The sequence below is a fragment of the Cottoperca gobio genome, chromosome 16, assembly GCF_900634415.1.
Source record: "Cottoperca gobio chromosome 16, fCotGob3.1, whole genome shotgun sequence".
NCBI lineage: Eukaryota > Metazoa > Chordata > Actinopteri > Perciformes > Bovichtidae > Cottoperca > Cottoperca gobio.
Genome location: NC_041370.1, coordinates 16,739,388 through 16,752,313, shown reverse-complemented (window position 1 = coordinate 16,752,313; position 12,926 = coordinate 16,739,388). Strand labels below are relative to the sequence as shown.

Here is a 12,926-nt window from a genome sequence, read left to right as displayed (position 1 = left end):
TCTCTGTATAGAAACATGACTTTCTTGGCTATCACACTGAGTAATCGTATCAAGCATCGTTACAGCAACATAATATAATACCGACTAACAACTATTGTAATTTTACAAATCTGGCAACAAAGTAGAGACTTACCAAGCACTTATTTTCACTCTGCTCTCCTCTCCTCTTACAGTTGAGTAAAATGCCCTCTTTCTGCAAATAGACCATCTCCCTCTGCTACAAGCACTGTGGAAACTAACTAACTAACTAACTAACGGAGGCGATAAGTTCCCTCTTTGACCATTTCTTTTTTTCCCTCTGTGGTGTGCACTAATAAAACTTATCGTCAGAGACGAAAGAATTGTAAGACAAGTGTGTGTCTCACCTCCACCCATAACCTCACCTCGAACACACACCCACATACGCGCCAAGAGGGAGTGTCACAGTGCGTGTGTGTGTGTGTGTGTGTGTAGGGAGACAAATGCCTCTTCCACTCATCTTCATGCTCGAGCACTGTGTCATATAAATACTTTGTCTATGTGTGTGTATGTGTGAGCATACTTCAGTGTTCAACACAAGAGATTTAGCAGATTTACCACCATTCCCTGACTTGACATGTAGAGTTAATGCGAGACTTATCTTAGCTTTTGGACTCAACAATACAGACACAACAGACTTGAAACCAACCACATAACTTCTATCAGCAAACAGGGGAGGAGAATTTATGTATGAGCAGACATTTGATAAAACACCATATACTTCCACACCATGCACAGTGTGCAAGTAATGGATTTTTAGTGTCTAGCAAGTCCAGCTCACAGGAAAGGTAAAGCAAATGTTCTGACCATTAATAGAAACACAATCATTATCACATAATAAAAAGTGCTCGGCCTACAATGAAGTCCGTAAAATCAGGTTTGGCAGGCATTACATTACTAACTGGAAATTCTGACGTGGATTTAGTGCATTTAAAGCCGCATCATGAAACGAGAGTTTTCAGCCATGCAAACGGCTCTGGGAGAATTAGGCAGTAAAGCCACAGGAGTGCGTTTTGCTAAATCTTAACACATCTTGGTTTAGTGTGTTAGCATGCTTACATTTGCTAATTAGCATTAAACACAGACTACAGTTTAGCTTGAGGTGAATATAATTGCAGGTACAAACCAAAGTATTGGACAAATCAATAACGGCAATAGATGAAAAGTCAAGAGATCATCAAATTGACTACAATTCATCCTGAAGGGGACACGTACATGTATGTAACAAATTCAATGGCAATCCATCCAATAGTTGTGGGACATTTCACTTAAAACCACAAATGTGATGTCATGGTGGCGTGGAAAAGTAAGTAAAGTGAAAAGTCTCGTAACCAAGAATCTTACAAAGTGTTGTACCATCCAGCAGATAGAGATAAGACCATCCAAAGAGCCAAGCGTGAAAAAGAAACACTTAATTTGCACAAACCTTCTTTTACTTGCACTATCCTCATGAATAAAAATCTGTATTTCTGCTCTAAGCCTTTTTCCCTCCCAAAGTGACTGAGTGTAATTCATCTGTCAACATAGTATGGCTCAACAAATCTGAGTTGACAGCCATGCTAAACATCAAGACTAACATAAAAAAAATATTTCAAAAGAGCAGCCATCATATCCGAGCTCCAGATAACAAAAGCATTCACTCTCACAGTGGGACGTTAAGGAATTAGCAGATACAATGCAGCCAATTGCTGTTTGGGGAGGGGGCAACGGAATTGGAATGAGTCAGTGGATGAGATGCGTCAAGTGGAACTAAAGACTTTTTTAATGTAGCACATGTGAGAGTTTTTCAACCAAGCTTCCAACCAGCAGGAATCCTAACTACGGGACGGAACCTCACTTTTACTGTGTAACGGCCCATCAGCTCAGAGTCACAGTCATTTTGGTTTTCTAGTGTGCAACATATAACGGATATTTTTGCATTTAAGTAAAAGACTAAAAAGACAATTAGACCAAAATCAAAAACAAATGGTGTAATTTACATTTACTCAACTTTATTCACATTATCTACTATTTTATCTTCGCCTCCACTTTTGGTCTTGATTTCTTATAAACTTTAAACACCTTTGCCCTCTGCTTTACACACATTTCTCCCTTTTCATCCAGCACTTTCTTAATTATTATCCCCTCAGATATTATACTTGGAAGTCCATACACTTCAACCACTACCACCCCTTTACTGCTCTCTTAACCCTGTGCTACCCACAAACGCCAACTTCTACTACTCTACTTCATTTGCCAACTCTCGCTTTTGCTTGAACATTGCAGGATGAAGTAAAAATAAATATTCATCATGCACCAAGCCTCCATCTACCGCCTACTCACATCAATGGCGTCCCTTTCAAAGATGCGGAGCTGGAGGAAGAGCTCCAGTTTGATCTTCCTTTCTTGGAACAGCTCCTCCATCTGGCCCTGGGCCTCATCCAGCTGCTGCAGCACGCTCTCGATGTGGGCCATGGAACTGTTGTGGGGAGTCTTGTTGCTCGAGATGGCCGAGTCTCTGTGGAGAGGTTAAATGCAGGGGATTTAGAGGTGCAGTGTATTTAAGGTCAGAGGTGTGGCTCCCATTTTCTGTGGAGGCATCCCTGAGGAAGTGAAAGAAAACTTTATTTTCTTATTTGAATAATTTCCCCTGTCTTTTACTCAGTTGCTTACTCTGTTAGAGAAAATCCCTTCTATCTTTCTTCTTAGCTTTGGTATTTATTTTCCTTTCACCTCACTACCACATGATTGTCTAATGATCACAGACACAATGTCAAATCAGGCCTTGGGCTTTACATTCCTTAGTTTTGATATTTAGTACTCTGTTATTTCAGTAATACAGGAATGTTGTTGTAATGTTGTCACTCTACATTATTCTGGATAGAGCTGGTGTTAAGAGAGTGCGCTTGCATGGGTTAATGTACTGCACTAGTGTGGCTAGTGTATATTATACATTAACATATGCAGATATTAGCATGTATTAATAATTGTTACCTGAGCTGTTGTATGAGGTCTTCTCCCTCCTTGATGACATTGACAGTAGCCTGCAGGGTGGTCTGCTGCTGCTGGCCGAAGCGTTTGATCAGGTCCTGCACTGCTTCTACCGACTCTGCATACACATCATCCAGCAGTTCCTTCTGAAGCTCCTCCAACCACGTCCACAGCTAACAGTGATTGATAGGAAAGGCAAGCCAGTTAAAATGCTGCATCATGTAGTGTACAACTTCAAGAGAAGAGGAAAATAGCAGGAACCAAACTAAACAGCCCTGTTGTGAACAGAATACACATGCTGAAAGGGATGGGGTGGACACACAAAGCGCTGTGAGTTACAGAAGATGGGAGACTTGATCCAACCAGTTCTGCTCAAAGCTGGTGTTTTGTGAATGGTCATCTTTGTAACAGATTAGCCATCTGGGTGAATTGGCTCAGGGTACTAAAGCCCTGGCACACCATCCAGGCCGCAGGAGAGAGACCCAGGCACCTGAGATTTGTCAAACACCCACACTGCCTACTCAACAACATGTTACCATCATCCACTTAGTAACATACAGGAGGTTACATTATACCTGAGATCTATATAGACAGATGCTGTTGTTTGGCAACCAATTACACAAATGGCCTACTGAGCTCAGTGAGTGGCTGCTTTTTGCAAACACAAAATGTATTTTATTTTTCTTGAAGCAGTTTGATTCAGATTAGGCTAGACTAGAGTAGCATTTTTAATGTTTAGTTGAAGAAGCAATATGGGTTTCATCTGCAGTTTACACTCAATACAAACTACCAGGGACATGTTCTAATATCGAGTCACAGAAACCATTTGCCAACTAGGCATCCTAACAGGTTGCCTCTTCCTTTTTTGTCACTAATGTAGATTTATGAACTGTTTGTTACCTTTCAACATGCTGTACTGCATCCAAAGCTTCACACACACACACACACACACACACACACACACACACACACACACACACACACACACACACACACACACACACACACACACACACACACACACACACACACACACACACACACACACACACACGTGAGCTGACAGATGGGAAGAAGGAGATTAGTCCATATGGACACTAGAGACTAGCTTCATTTATAACACCATGGCTCTAACTGTCTGTATGAGTCTGTGTAAACAGGATGTAGTGTTAACACATGCAGAGTACAGTGTTGTGGACGTTAATTTTGACAGTCAAAGACAGTGTAAAGCTTTCATATATCACTGTGAGAGGAATTAAGGGAGTGTTGCAGAGATTAGTAACACAGACACAAGGCACGTACATATTCCTCCCCTGCTCTGTGTACTTTCTTTCTTTTTGTTAAAGGACTAAGATAAATAATTATAAGGAAAATCACAGGCATGCTTTTCATTATCACAGTGAAGTAGAAAGCAGATTGCCTTACATTTCCCTTAACACAAGTGCACTACAAAAGGATGGGAAAGCACAGATGTTTGCAAAGGGAGAACTTGCAGCAAGGACTTGCAGCAACACACATACACATCACGCACATGCTTGCTCTCTATAATATAAGTATGTGATGATTTTAAAACAGATCTTGGTGCAGATTAAACAATTCTAAATATATTTTATTTTCATATTTAAGGGATTGTGCAGCCCTGGAACAGGTATTAGCTCTCTGGGGGCTTTCTAGGTAATCATGTCTTTATTTCACAGGGATAGCTGCTTGCAACTGCCACTGATTGTAGAGCTCACTTATGTACAAATATACAAAGCAAAAATTACACTTTTGTTGCCATTGTCACAGAACTAGTCTAAAAATAGTCACCATTCCCCAGCCATATTACTGTGGCGTGTGAGAGGCAACAGCTAAACATTACTAATGAGTCAGTTGTTTATGGTGGATAAAGATATGACATGCTTTCCTAGATATACAATACAATAAAAAGCTGCAAAATCTGATCGATAAATCTATAACCCTCTACCTTCTCGGGCTCCTGTCCTCATAAAGTAGCATAAGCTTTAGCTTTAGGCAACACAGAGTCAAATCAATGTGGTAATTGGGCTCATTAGGGTAGAGGAGAGGAGACAAAAGGAGATGGGAGGAAATACACACCTCTTTGACGTGTGTGTGAAAGGCAACAGACATGTCCAGCAGGACTTTACGCTGCTCGACACGTCGCACAAAGTCCTGGATGCGATCTTCTAACTGATGTGCAGCCTGGTAAATTTCCTCTGGGTCACACTCTCCAGTCTGGGCCAGCTGCTCTGCTGCCTCTAGCAACTTGTCAGCATTGGTGTAGGTGTTCTGAAACATTAATATAAAGTAGTAATGAAATTACAGAATGTCATACACTTGCCTTTTAAGGCAAACTACACTTCAGTGTCGAAGAGCGTTATCTTTGTATTTGTCTATAAAAATACAGCAATGTCTATTCTACATTATTTCAGCGTAGCATGCAATATATATTCATTCAATATGTTAAGTTTACACAATAGGATGCTTCAGATGTTTGTTTTTTTAATGTTTTTTCATAAAAATGTTCAATTGATGCAGAGAGGAAAAAGCATGCAACAGGATGATTTGTTTTTGTGTTAACACTTTGGACTTAAAACTCACCTGTGCAACCTCCTCAAAGTCTTCATGTCTCTTCTGTAGAGCCCTGGCTCTGTGTAAAGACTTCCCAACACCAGTGTGTTTACTGAGGAAGGCCTCGCCGTGGTTTTCTATCCAGTCCAGCACCTTAAACACACAAATACAGTATAAATACGTTGTTAAAAAATATGGTACATCGAGAATGCAGTGTACGTCTTCGAGCAGTAGGGGGTGCAATTGACTGGCATGACTGTATTCAGATCACATTAGCATTACAGTCGTTTACAGACGTCATCACTCTCTCCCTCGCCCCTCTGTCTTGCTCTCTGCTCATCCCCCCTTTCTTTACTCTTTTCCCCCATCTGCAGTCTGTCATGTTCAAATTGCACAAGTGTGGACAATTAGGTTTAGCCTAATAGGAAATCCAGAGCAGTGCAAAGTGTCAACATTTCCACTGTGGATGAGATTAGCAATAAATCTTTGTACATAATTACCTTATTATCTATTAAACAGATGGCCATGCTTCATCTGTTTCTATGTGGGGTAATGAAAGGGATTTTCATGATGCTTTCAAGGTCTCTGTGAGAATATTTTGATGGGACAAACACATATGAACATGTGCACAAACAATGCCCTCGACACTTTATGTGGCAGTAAATTGTATCACCATGGAAACCACTAGAGAGAGATGGAAGAGAGAGAAAAGGATGATGAAAGAGTGGAAAGACAGAAGTGGAAAGATACAGCAAGAGAGAGAGAGAGAGAGAGAGAGAGAGAGAGAGAGAGAGAGAGAGAGAGAGAGAGAGAGAGAGAGATGGGGGGGGGGGGGGAAGGCAGAGAAGAGTTTATGCCTAAAGGGTAGAAATGCGGAGATGACACTATACACCATCTCCATCTCTAGTTTTGATCTAAGAGCTCTGCCATCCAGATAGTCACACACAGATATAAAAACTCTCACTCTGAAAACCCGAGGGGAGGTGGGGAAAACGGCTTTGAAGAAGCTGCAGCTGATTATATTCTAACTTAATATCACACCCTCTGCTATCCAGTATTGGATGTTTGCAGAATATCTCTCCGGAAAACAACAAACATTTCTTGGATGTTTATAACCATTCAAAATAGTAAGACAGCAACACTTAACATGTGTGTTTGCCTACTTTTTTCCAGTTTCCTATGTTCTTATTTGTTAACTATATATACTGTATACATGTGTACTGTTGCTTGTAAAATATGTCTATTAAAGCAATACCAGCTGTACTCAACTACTGGGAAACACAAACGGTTCTACAGATTGAATAACATATTAAAATCAGTTTCGGTAAAACTGCCACATAACAAAAACCCTTGTGAAAAGCTCAATTAGTTGATGCATTTCAGTAAAAATGTTTGGAAGGATAGGTGTATACATTGGTTTTGCTTTACATTACTTGATGGACTTGCCCCACATAGACAGCTCTAACGGGCAGGGAAGTTACTTAAAACATAGGGACAACATGAGACAGCACTTTCTCCAGTCTCTACTGTAGTATCTGCTGTGTATTTGTATGTGTACATGTCAGCCCATGTGTGCACAACAAAACCTGCTGAAGCCCACAGAGCTGCAGGTCTCATTGCTCTGTATGTCTGTATGTGTCTCTTACTTGCTGCACATCCTGCTGAAAGACACACAGCTGCAGCCGTTGGTGCAGGCGGACTTTGCGATGCTGCCAGATGTTTTCTAGCTGCCTCTGGTGATGCAGCACTTCATGGATGATGTCTAAGACGTGGTGAACAGCCTTGGAGTAGTTAGCCGATGCCATCAATGAATCAGCACTTCCTGGGGTCAACGGACGCTGTAGTTTGTCCAAAAGAGACTTCCCATCCTGGCTCACCTAAAAAAGGTGACGTGTAGTTTGACATATGGCAAACAAATCCTACTCTGACTTGAGAATAATGAAATGTCTCACATTTCAGCTGCTAAATTCCTCAATGAACAGTCATTAAGATGGAGAGAACACTCACATTATGCTAGTAAACAATAAACAAAAGATCTATAGGTATTAGTAGAATTGTAATTCATTCAATCTGTCTAACTGAGGTCAATTTTCAATAAGATAAAGGGTTCTAATTATGTAACTACTTTTCACATTTGGTTAAACCTAAAAACATTTAGAAAGGACTATAACCTCTGTTTTATAAATATGTTTCATGTCATATGCAGTATATCCATGCAAATAATTGTTTTGCAATATTAACCTAGAAACAATTAATAAGTCCCTTTGGTATTTTTCCCCTCTCCCCATGCATCAATTTCCATTGTTGGCTTTATGTAATTTGTAAGATTTTAACTTGTGTAAATAAATACAACTCAAACACAAATGGATGAATCATGGAGAGAGTTTACATCGTAAAGCGTGTGTTGTATTGTATTGTATTGTATTGTATTGAAGGCGTGTGTGTGAAGTATATTCTGGAAACATGATTTGGATAATTATCAGTTTCGTGTCCTGCAGAAATGAATATTTGCATATACCTTTGTGTTTTGCATGCTTCCCTGAGTGTGCGTGTGTGTACTGACCTCAGAGTATGCTGTTGTGATGTGCTCATATAGTCCCTGGTGATGATGGATTGTGTCTTCCAGATCTTGAAGTTCAGAGGGCAGCTCTCCTTCACCACATGCCTTACACCATGGCTCCACTTTACTCATGTACTGGAGAGAGAACATACACAATACAAACATTGTATTGCACATACCTACATAGTAATATACAATATATGCTGTACAGTATCAAGACTTCAGCATATCATAAACATGTTATTAATATTGTGTTCAGTCCGGATGCAAGAGGAGATGAGATGTGGACAGCCACTTAGGCCAGTTTAATTTTGAAATGACTTTGAGTATTTGATTTTCCTGTTCTCTGTTGAAGGTTATTTGATAACACACTACAGTACATGCTACTGCATACTATTTGGTATGTAGAATGCAGTATTCATTGTGTATGCATGCTGGGGCTTATATATCCAAGCAGTAGGGACCCTTGGTCAAACCAGAGCAACTTTGCTATTTCGTTCACATTATGAAATTGACATTATAATGACATTGTTAAAATTAAAAAGGTCAGAATTTGAAATTCTTATCAAGCCTCTAGTTTATTTTATTCTGCTGTGTCCAGTGATCAGGTGGTTTCCATGAAACCAAAATAATGAATATAATTATAAAACAGGTTTGACTGTGCAGTGACAACTGACTTTAATATCTCAATTTATGCAGTATCTAAGCTTGTATTTTTCACAATGTCCATACTAACTCTGTCCACATTATTACTAAAACAGTCCATGCCATTAGTATGTATGCAGAGTTCAAACACAGTTTTCCACAAAGAAAAGCAATGACTTTGCATTAGGATATCCCTTGATGGACTGTCATCTTAAGTAGCTCTACATAAAGGTTTGGCATCCCAACTGTTATGGTTGGAAACAGGAAAGTTGGCAAGAATAGAGAACGAGAGAGATTGAAGTAAGTGAGAGGGAAAGTTCAGCGAAGAAAAAAGCGACAGCAGAGCACAGAGCTCTGTAAGAACGCTTTAATAATATAATGATTGAACAGTTATTATTCTGTTTTAGGAAGGCAAGAATAGAAAAGTGTTTGTGTCTGTTTGAAATGGCATACTAATATACTATTCATACTTTAATTTAACAAGTTTAATGTAAAATGAAGTACGTGGTGTGTTCCAACCGCATAGTGTGTGAACCAAGCGTAGAGATTATATTGCCACAAATATAACATGAAAACATACAATACAATATCATGTCTGTAAGGCTGCTCCGTTCACCATTATTAATATTGACAACAAAATACCAATAGCTGACATGGAGAGTCTTGAGCATTAAAGACAGTTCAAAAAAGTGGCCACTCAGCAAACTATAAGTGTCAACAACTAACTAATGCATTGTTACTGCAACCGTAAGCAAAGCAATGGAAAGAAGTATTGATCATTTAAATGGTCATTTAGGTCTATTATGGATAAAACAACCATAGTGCTTGTAAATTGTAGTGGAGCCAACATGTTTTTTCCCCCTACTTCTCTTTCTCTTTAAATCTACTTTTCTTCAAAAGTAAATATAAAGTTTGGATTTTTAACTATTCAGTAAAGTAACATTCTGTCATGGATCTAATAAGCTTCATTACACCTCTTATTAACACAGAATGTGCTGTCTGCAAAAACTGAAAGCTATAACATTTTGTTCAGCCAAACATATTTTGATTTGTGCGAGATACGTGTATGTCGATATGCAAATGTTTTTCATATCCACACCGTAACCCATCAGACTAAGAATACACATTTATTGTAATACATGTAACACATTTTTCTATTTGTCTATTAAAGTTGCTGCATGTCTGTACCAGGTCTGCTTTCTGGTGGAAGCTGGCTGACATCTCCAGCAGGGTGCTGCGTTCGTCCAGTGCTGCAGCGAAGGCCTTCCACTCCTGCTCCAGCTGTCCTGAGATCTGCTGGATCTGCTGGGAGGCGTAGTGGCCCGACTCCAGGAGCCGGTTCCCGACTGACATGATCCGATTGATGTTCACATACACATTCTGTGTTTAGGGCAGAGGTAGAGAAGCAAGAAGGGTCAGTTAAAAATACATAGCAAAATCAATTGGTTTTAATTCAATAACATACTGAATATAATGTGTTTATTTATCTTCATCTTCTAACAAAGACAGGCAGAAAGACAGACAGTGAGCACTAATGTGCGCTAACAAAGTTGGTACAAAGTCCAGAGGTTTAAATCTAAAGACACCTGACCTGAGGCATTACTGACTTATAGAAACAATGTTTTTTTCCATTTAATAGTAATATTTGGGCACTCTGCCCAGGTAAATTAACAGGCTGCCAGTTAAAGTATTGATGTGGTTTCATTTTGTGTCGCATGATGCATAAAGCTGAAACCATGTCTTCAAGATTGGCTGTAATTCTACAAAGCAATCAAAGAGTGTTAGTGAAATATGGTAGCCACAATTACATTAACGTACACAATGAGTAATATAAGAGAGAATAAAAGTCAATACGCACGCACACACACACACAAACACGTACACAAACACACACACAAACACACACACACACTCCATGTGAATAATAAAAAATAAACCCATTTGCTTCTTATCTTTCAGTCTTTTTTAATATATGGGCTCCAAGCTGTTTTGTGAAGATAGGCACGGATCAGCAAACGCTAATTAACAACTGTGTTAACAGCCTGTTATTATTCTATTCAATTACTGCTCAAGGAGCCTATAATGGCTCTTAGTTTGTATATTTCAATAACAACGGGAAGGAAAGATGGACCAAACCCCAGCTAAAGCAAATTAAGATTGTTTTTTTTGTTAACCTTTAAGGTTTTGAGATGATTTCTGATGGTGTCATTTTCAGAAAGAAGGATTTAGAAATGGTTTTGAATAGCTTTACTTTTACTTGTAGGACTTTTTGCACGCAAACCAAACAAAGCCATTCCCCACTGTCCAAAATCCTAGAAAATCTTGGCACTGGGAAATAAAAGCACTAGATTATGTCTGATGTTGGCTCGAGGATAATAAAGAGTGGTGTGCTAAGAGGTATGGCTCACATGAGAAATTAAGGGAGTCCAACTGCTCTTGAATACAAAGCAGTGGGTAAATTGTGATACACAAAAGAGCAGTGGGGCACAGTAGAACTACTGTAATCCTATTATACATTTTACAAAAACACAAATGTAACAGGAACATTATCTCTAAAATACTTTAGATTGTATGTGGTATTATACCATGTGAAAAATAGTGTTTTTTGGAAGGTACACATGCACATACATACACACGTACAGGGTAGGAGGGGAACGGAGCAGAAAGGGAGAAGTTCCTGAGTCACAACTAATAAAGCCTGAAGGCTTTCGAGCCATCTGCAGGACATCATGAATTAGATTAAATAACAAAAGCTGGACTACTCGAACACACTGGGTGGTAAAGCCTTAATCCCAAACTGATGGACGGAAAGGGGGATGGCAGAGATAGGGAGAAGGCATTCCTAACTCAAAACTGATGAGGGTATGCGGCAAGTTAAAGATAGAGAGACAAAAAGAGAAAAAACAAGACAGAAAGAGAAAGAAAGGAGGAAAAGGTGGACAACACCTTTGACGCAGAGATCAATTCATCTACAGAGTAAGAAAACAAATAGGGCCACAGTAGTATTTACTTTGTCAATGAAATATCAAACGAGAAGAACAACTGTTCAAAACAGCAGAACTTAACATCCTTCCTGTCTCACAAAAGGGCGATGAAGAGACTCACGCTGTAACCACATCACTCTGTATTTGCTACTGAGTGCACTGTACTTACTTTGAGCCCTGAGTATCCAAATTCTAAGTGTGAAATGCACCCACTATCATAGGGCCCTCAAAATAAACGGTGATGAAATGAAAGTTAGTGCCCATAATAGGTACAATCCTAAAAATCCCTCGATAAACTTCCCCTTTGCTAGATAAATTAATAATATTCTGTAACACGGCACATGGCAGTAAAGGCACAACATGATCATTTACTGCTCCTTGTAGAGAAAGCTATTGATGGTTTATTGTGTAGGGAACAGTAAATGAGTGAACAACAGATTAAATTCAAATACGGCACACAAGCATTCAGAAAACCAGTGAGCGTTAGCAGCCGTTGGTAAGTTTACTGTATGGGAACAAACGGTTAAATTATGCAATTTGGTTTCACACCCACATTCATACATTTCCCTGTGAACACCTAATTCTGCTATACTAATCATGAAATATCTTATGTATACAAATTCAAGGCAAATCATCTCCATGCCTTCAGGGCTGTCCAGTGTTTCCTTTTTTTTTGCTACTTTGTAGGGTTCATATAGGAGTACATAAAGCATTATGTTAATGTCATTATAACAACACCTTCCAGGAACTTGCTCCATTATAGATCATAATCAAGCCTTCTATTTACATGGCATCATTGCCAGGATCCAGTCTTTCCAAAAATGTAATTCATGGTTACATAAGTGGAGCCTTTGACTTAGATTAAATTGGTCTCATGAAGTCCCTCCCATTAAAACAGCTGTGTGTACTGTAAGGTATTCTATGCATACATACCACAAAGTCAGATAGAGATGCAAGGCAACAATGGAGGAGTCTGAAACAGCAGATGAATACATGACAATGGATGCTGACGAATGGTCGGAACAGGACATTTATGAAAACGGAGAAACACTTGGTGTTGATTTAAAAGGAAAAGAGGATTCAAGCGGGTGTGAAAAAGGCCCTGGTTCAAGTGGACAGAAGAAAGTAGAGTTGGAAAAAGAGATAGTTGTAACTGACAGATCGCTGCAAAACACCAA

The 12,926-nt window shown here is 39.3% G+C and overlaps 1 protein-coding gene across 3 annotated transcripts in view; it reads right to left on the bottom strand.

The window, feature by feature from the left end:
* Positions 1-12,926, bottom strand: part of triob (trio Rho guanine nucleotide exchange factor b) — a 103,962-nt gene that overhangs the window by 42,070 nt on the left and 48,966 nt on the right. For all 3 annotated transcript variants that reach the window (XM_029450782.1, XM_029450784.1, XM_029450785.1), the window contains exons 9-15: positions 9,953-10,144; positions 8,123-8,254; positions 7,206-7,436; positions 5,590-5,712; positions 5,086-5,277; positions 2,992-3,161; positions 2,341-2,515 (exon numbers count right to left, since the gene is read on the bottom strand). In XM_029450782.1, the coding sequence (XP_029306642.1) occupies positions 2,341-2,515; positions 2,992-3,161; positions 5,086-5,277; positions 5,590-5,712; positions 7,206-7,436; positions 8,123-8,254; positions 9,953-10,144 (1,215 nt within the window). The remainder of the gene's footprint in view (positions 1-2,340; positions 2,516-2,991; positions 3,162-5,085; positions 5,278-5,589; positions 5,713-7,205; positions 7,437-8,122; positions 8,255-9,952; positions 10,145-12,926) is intronic.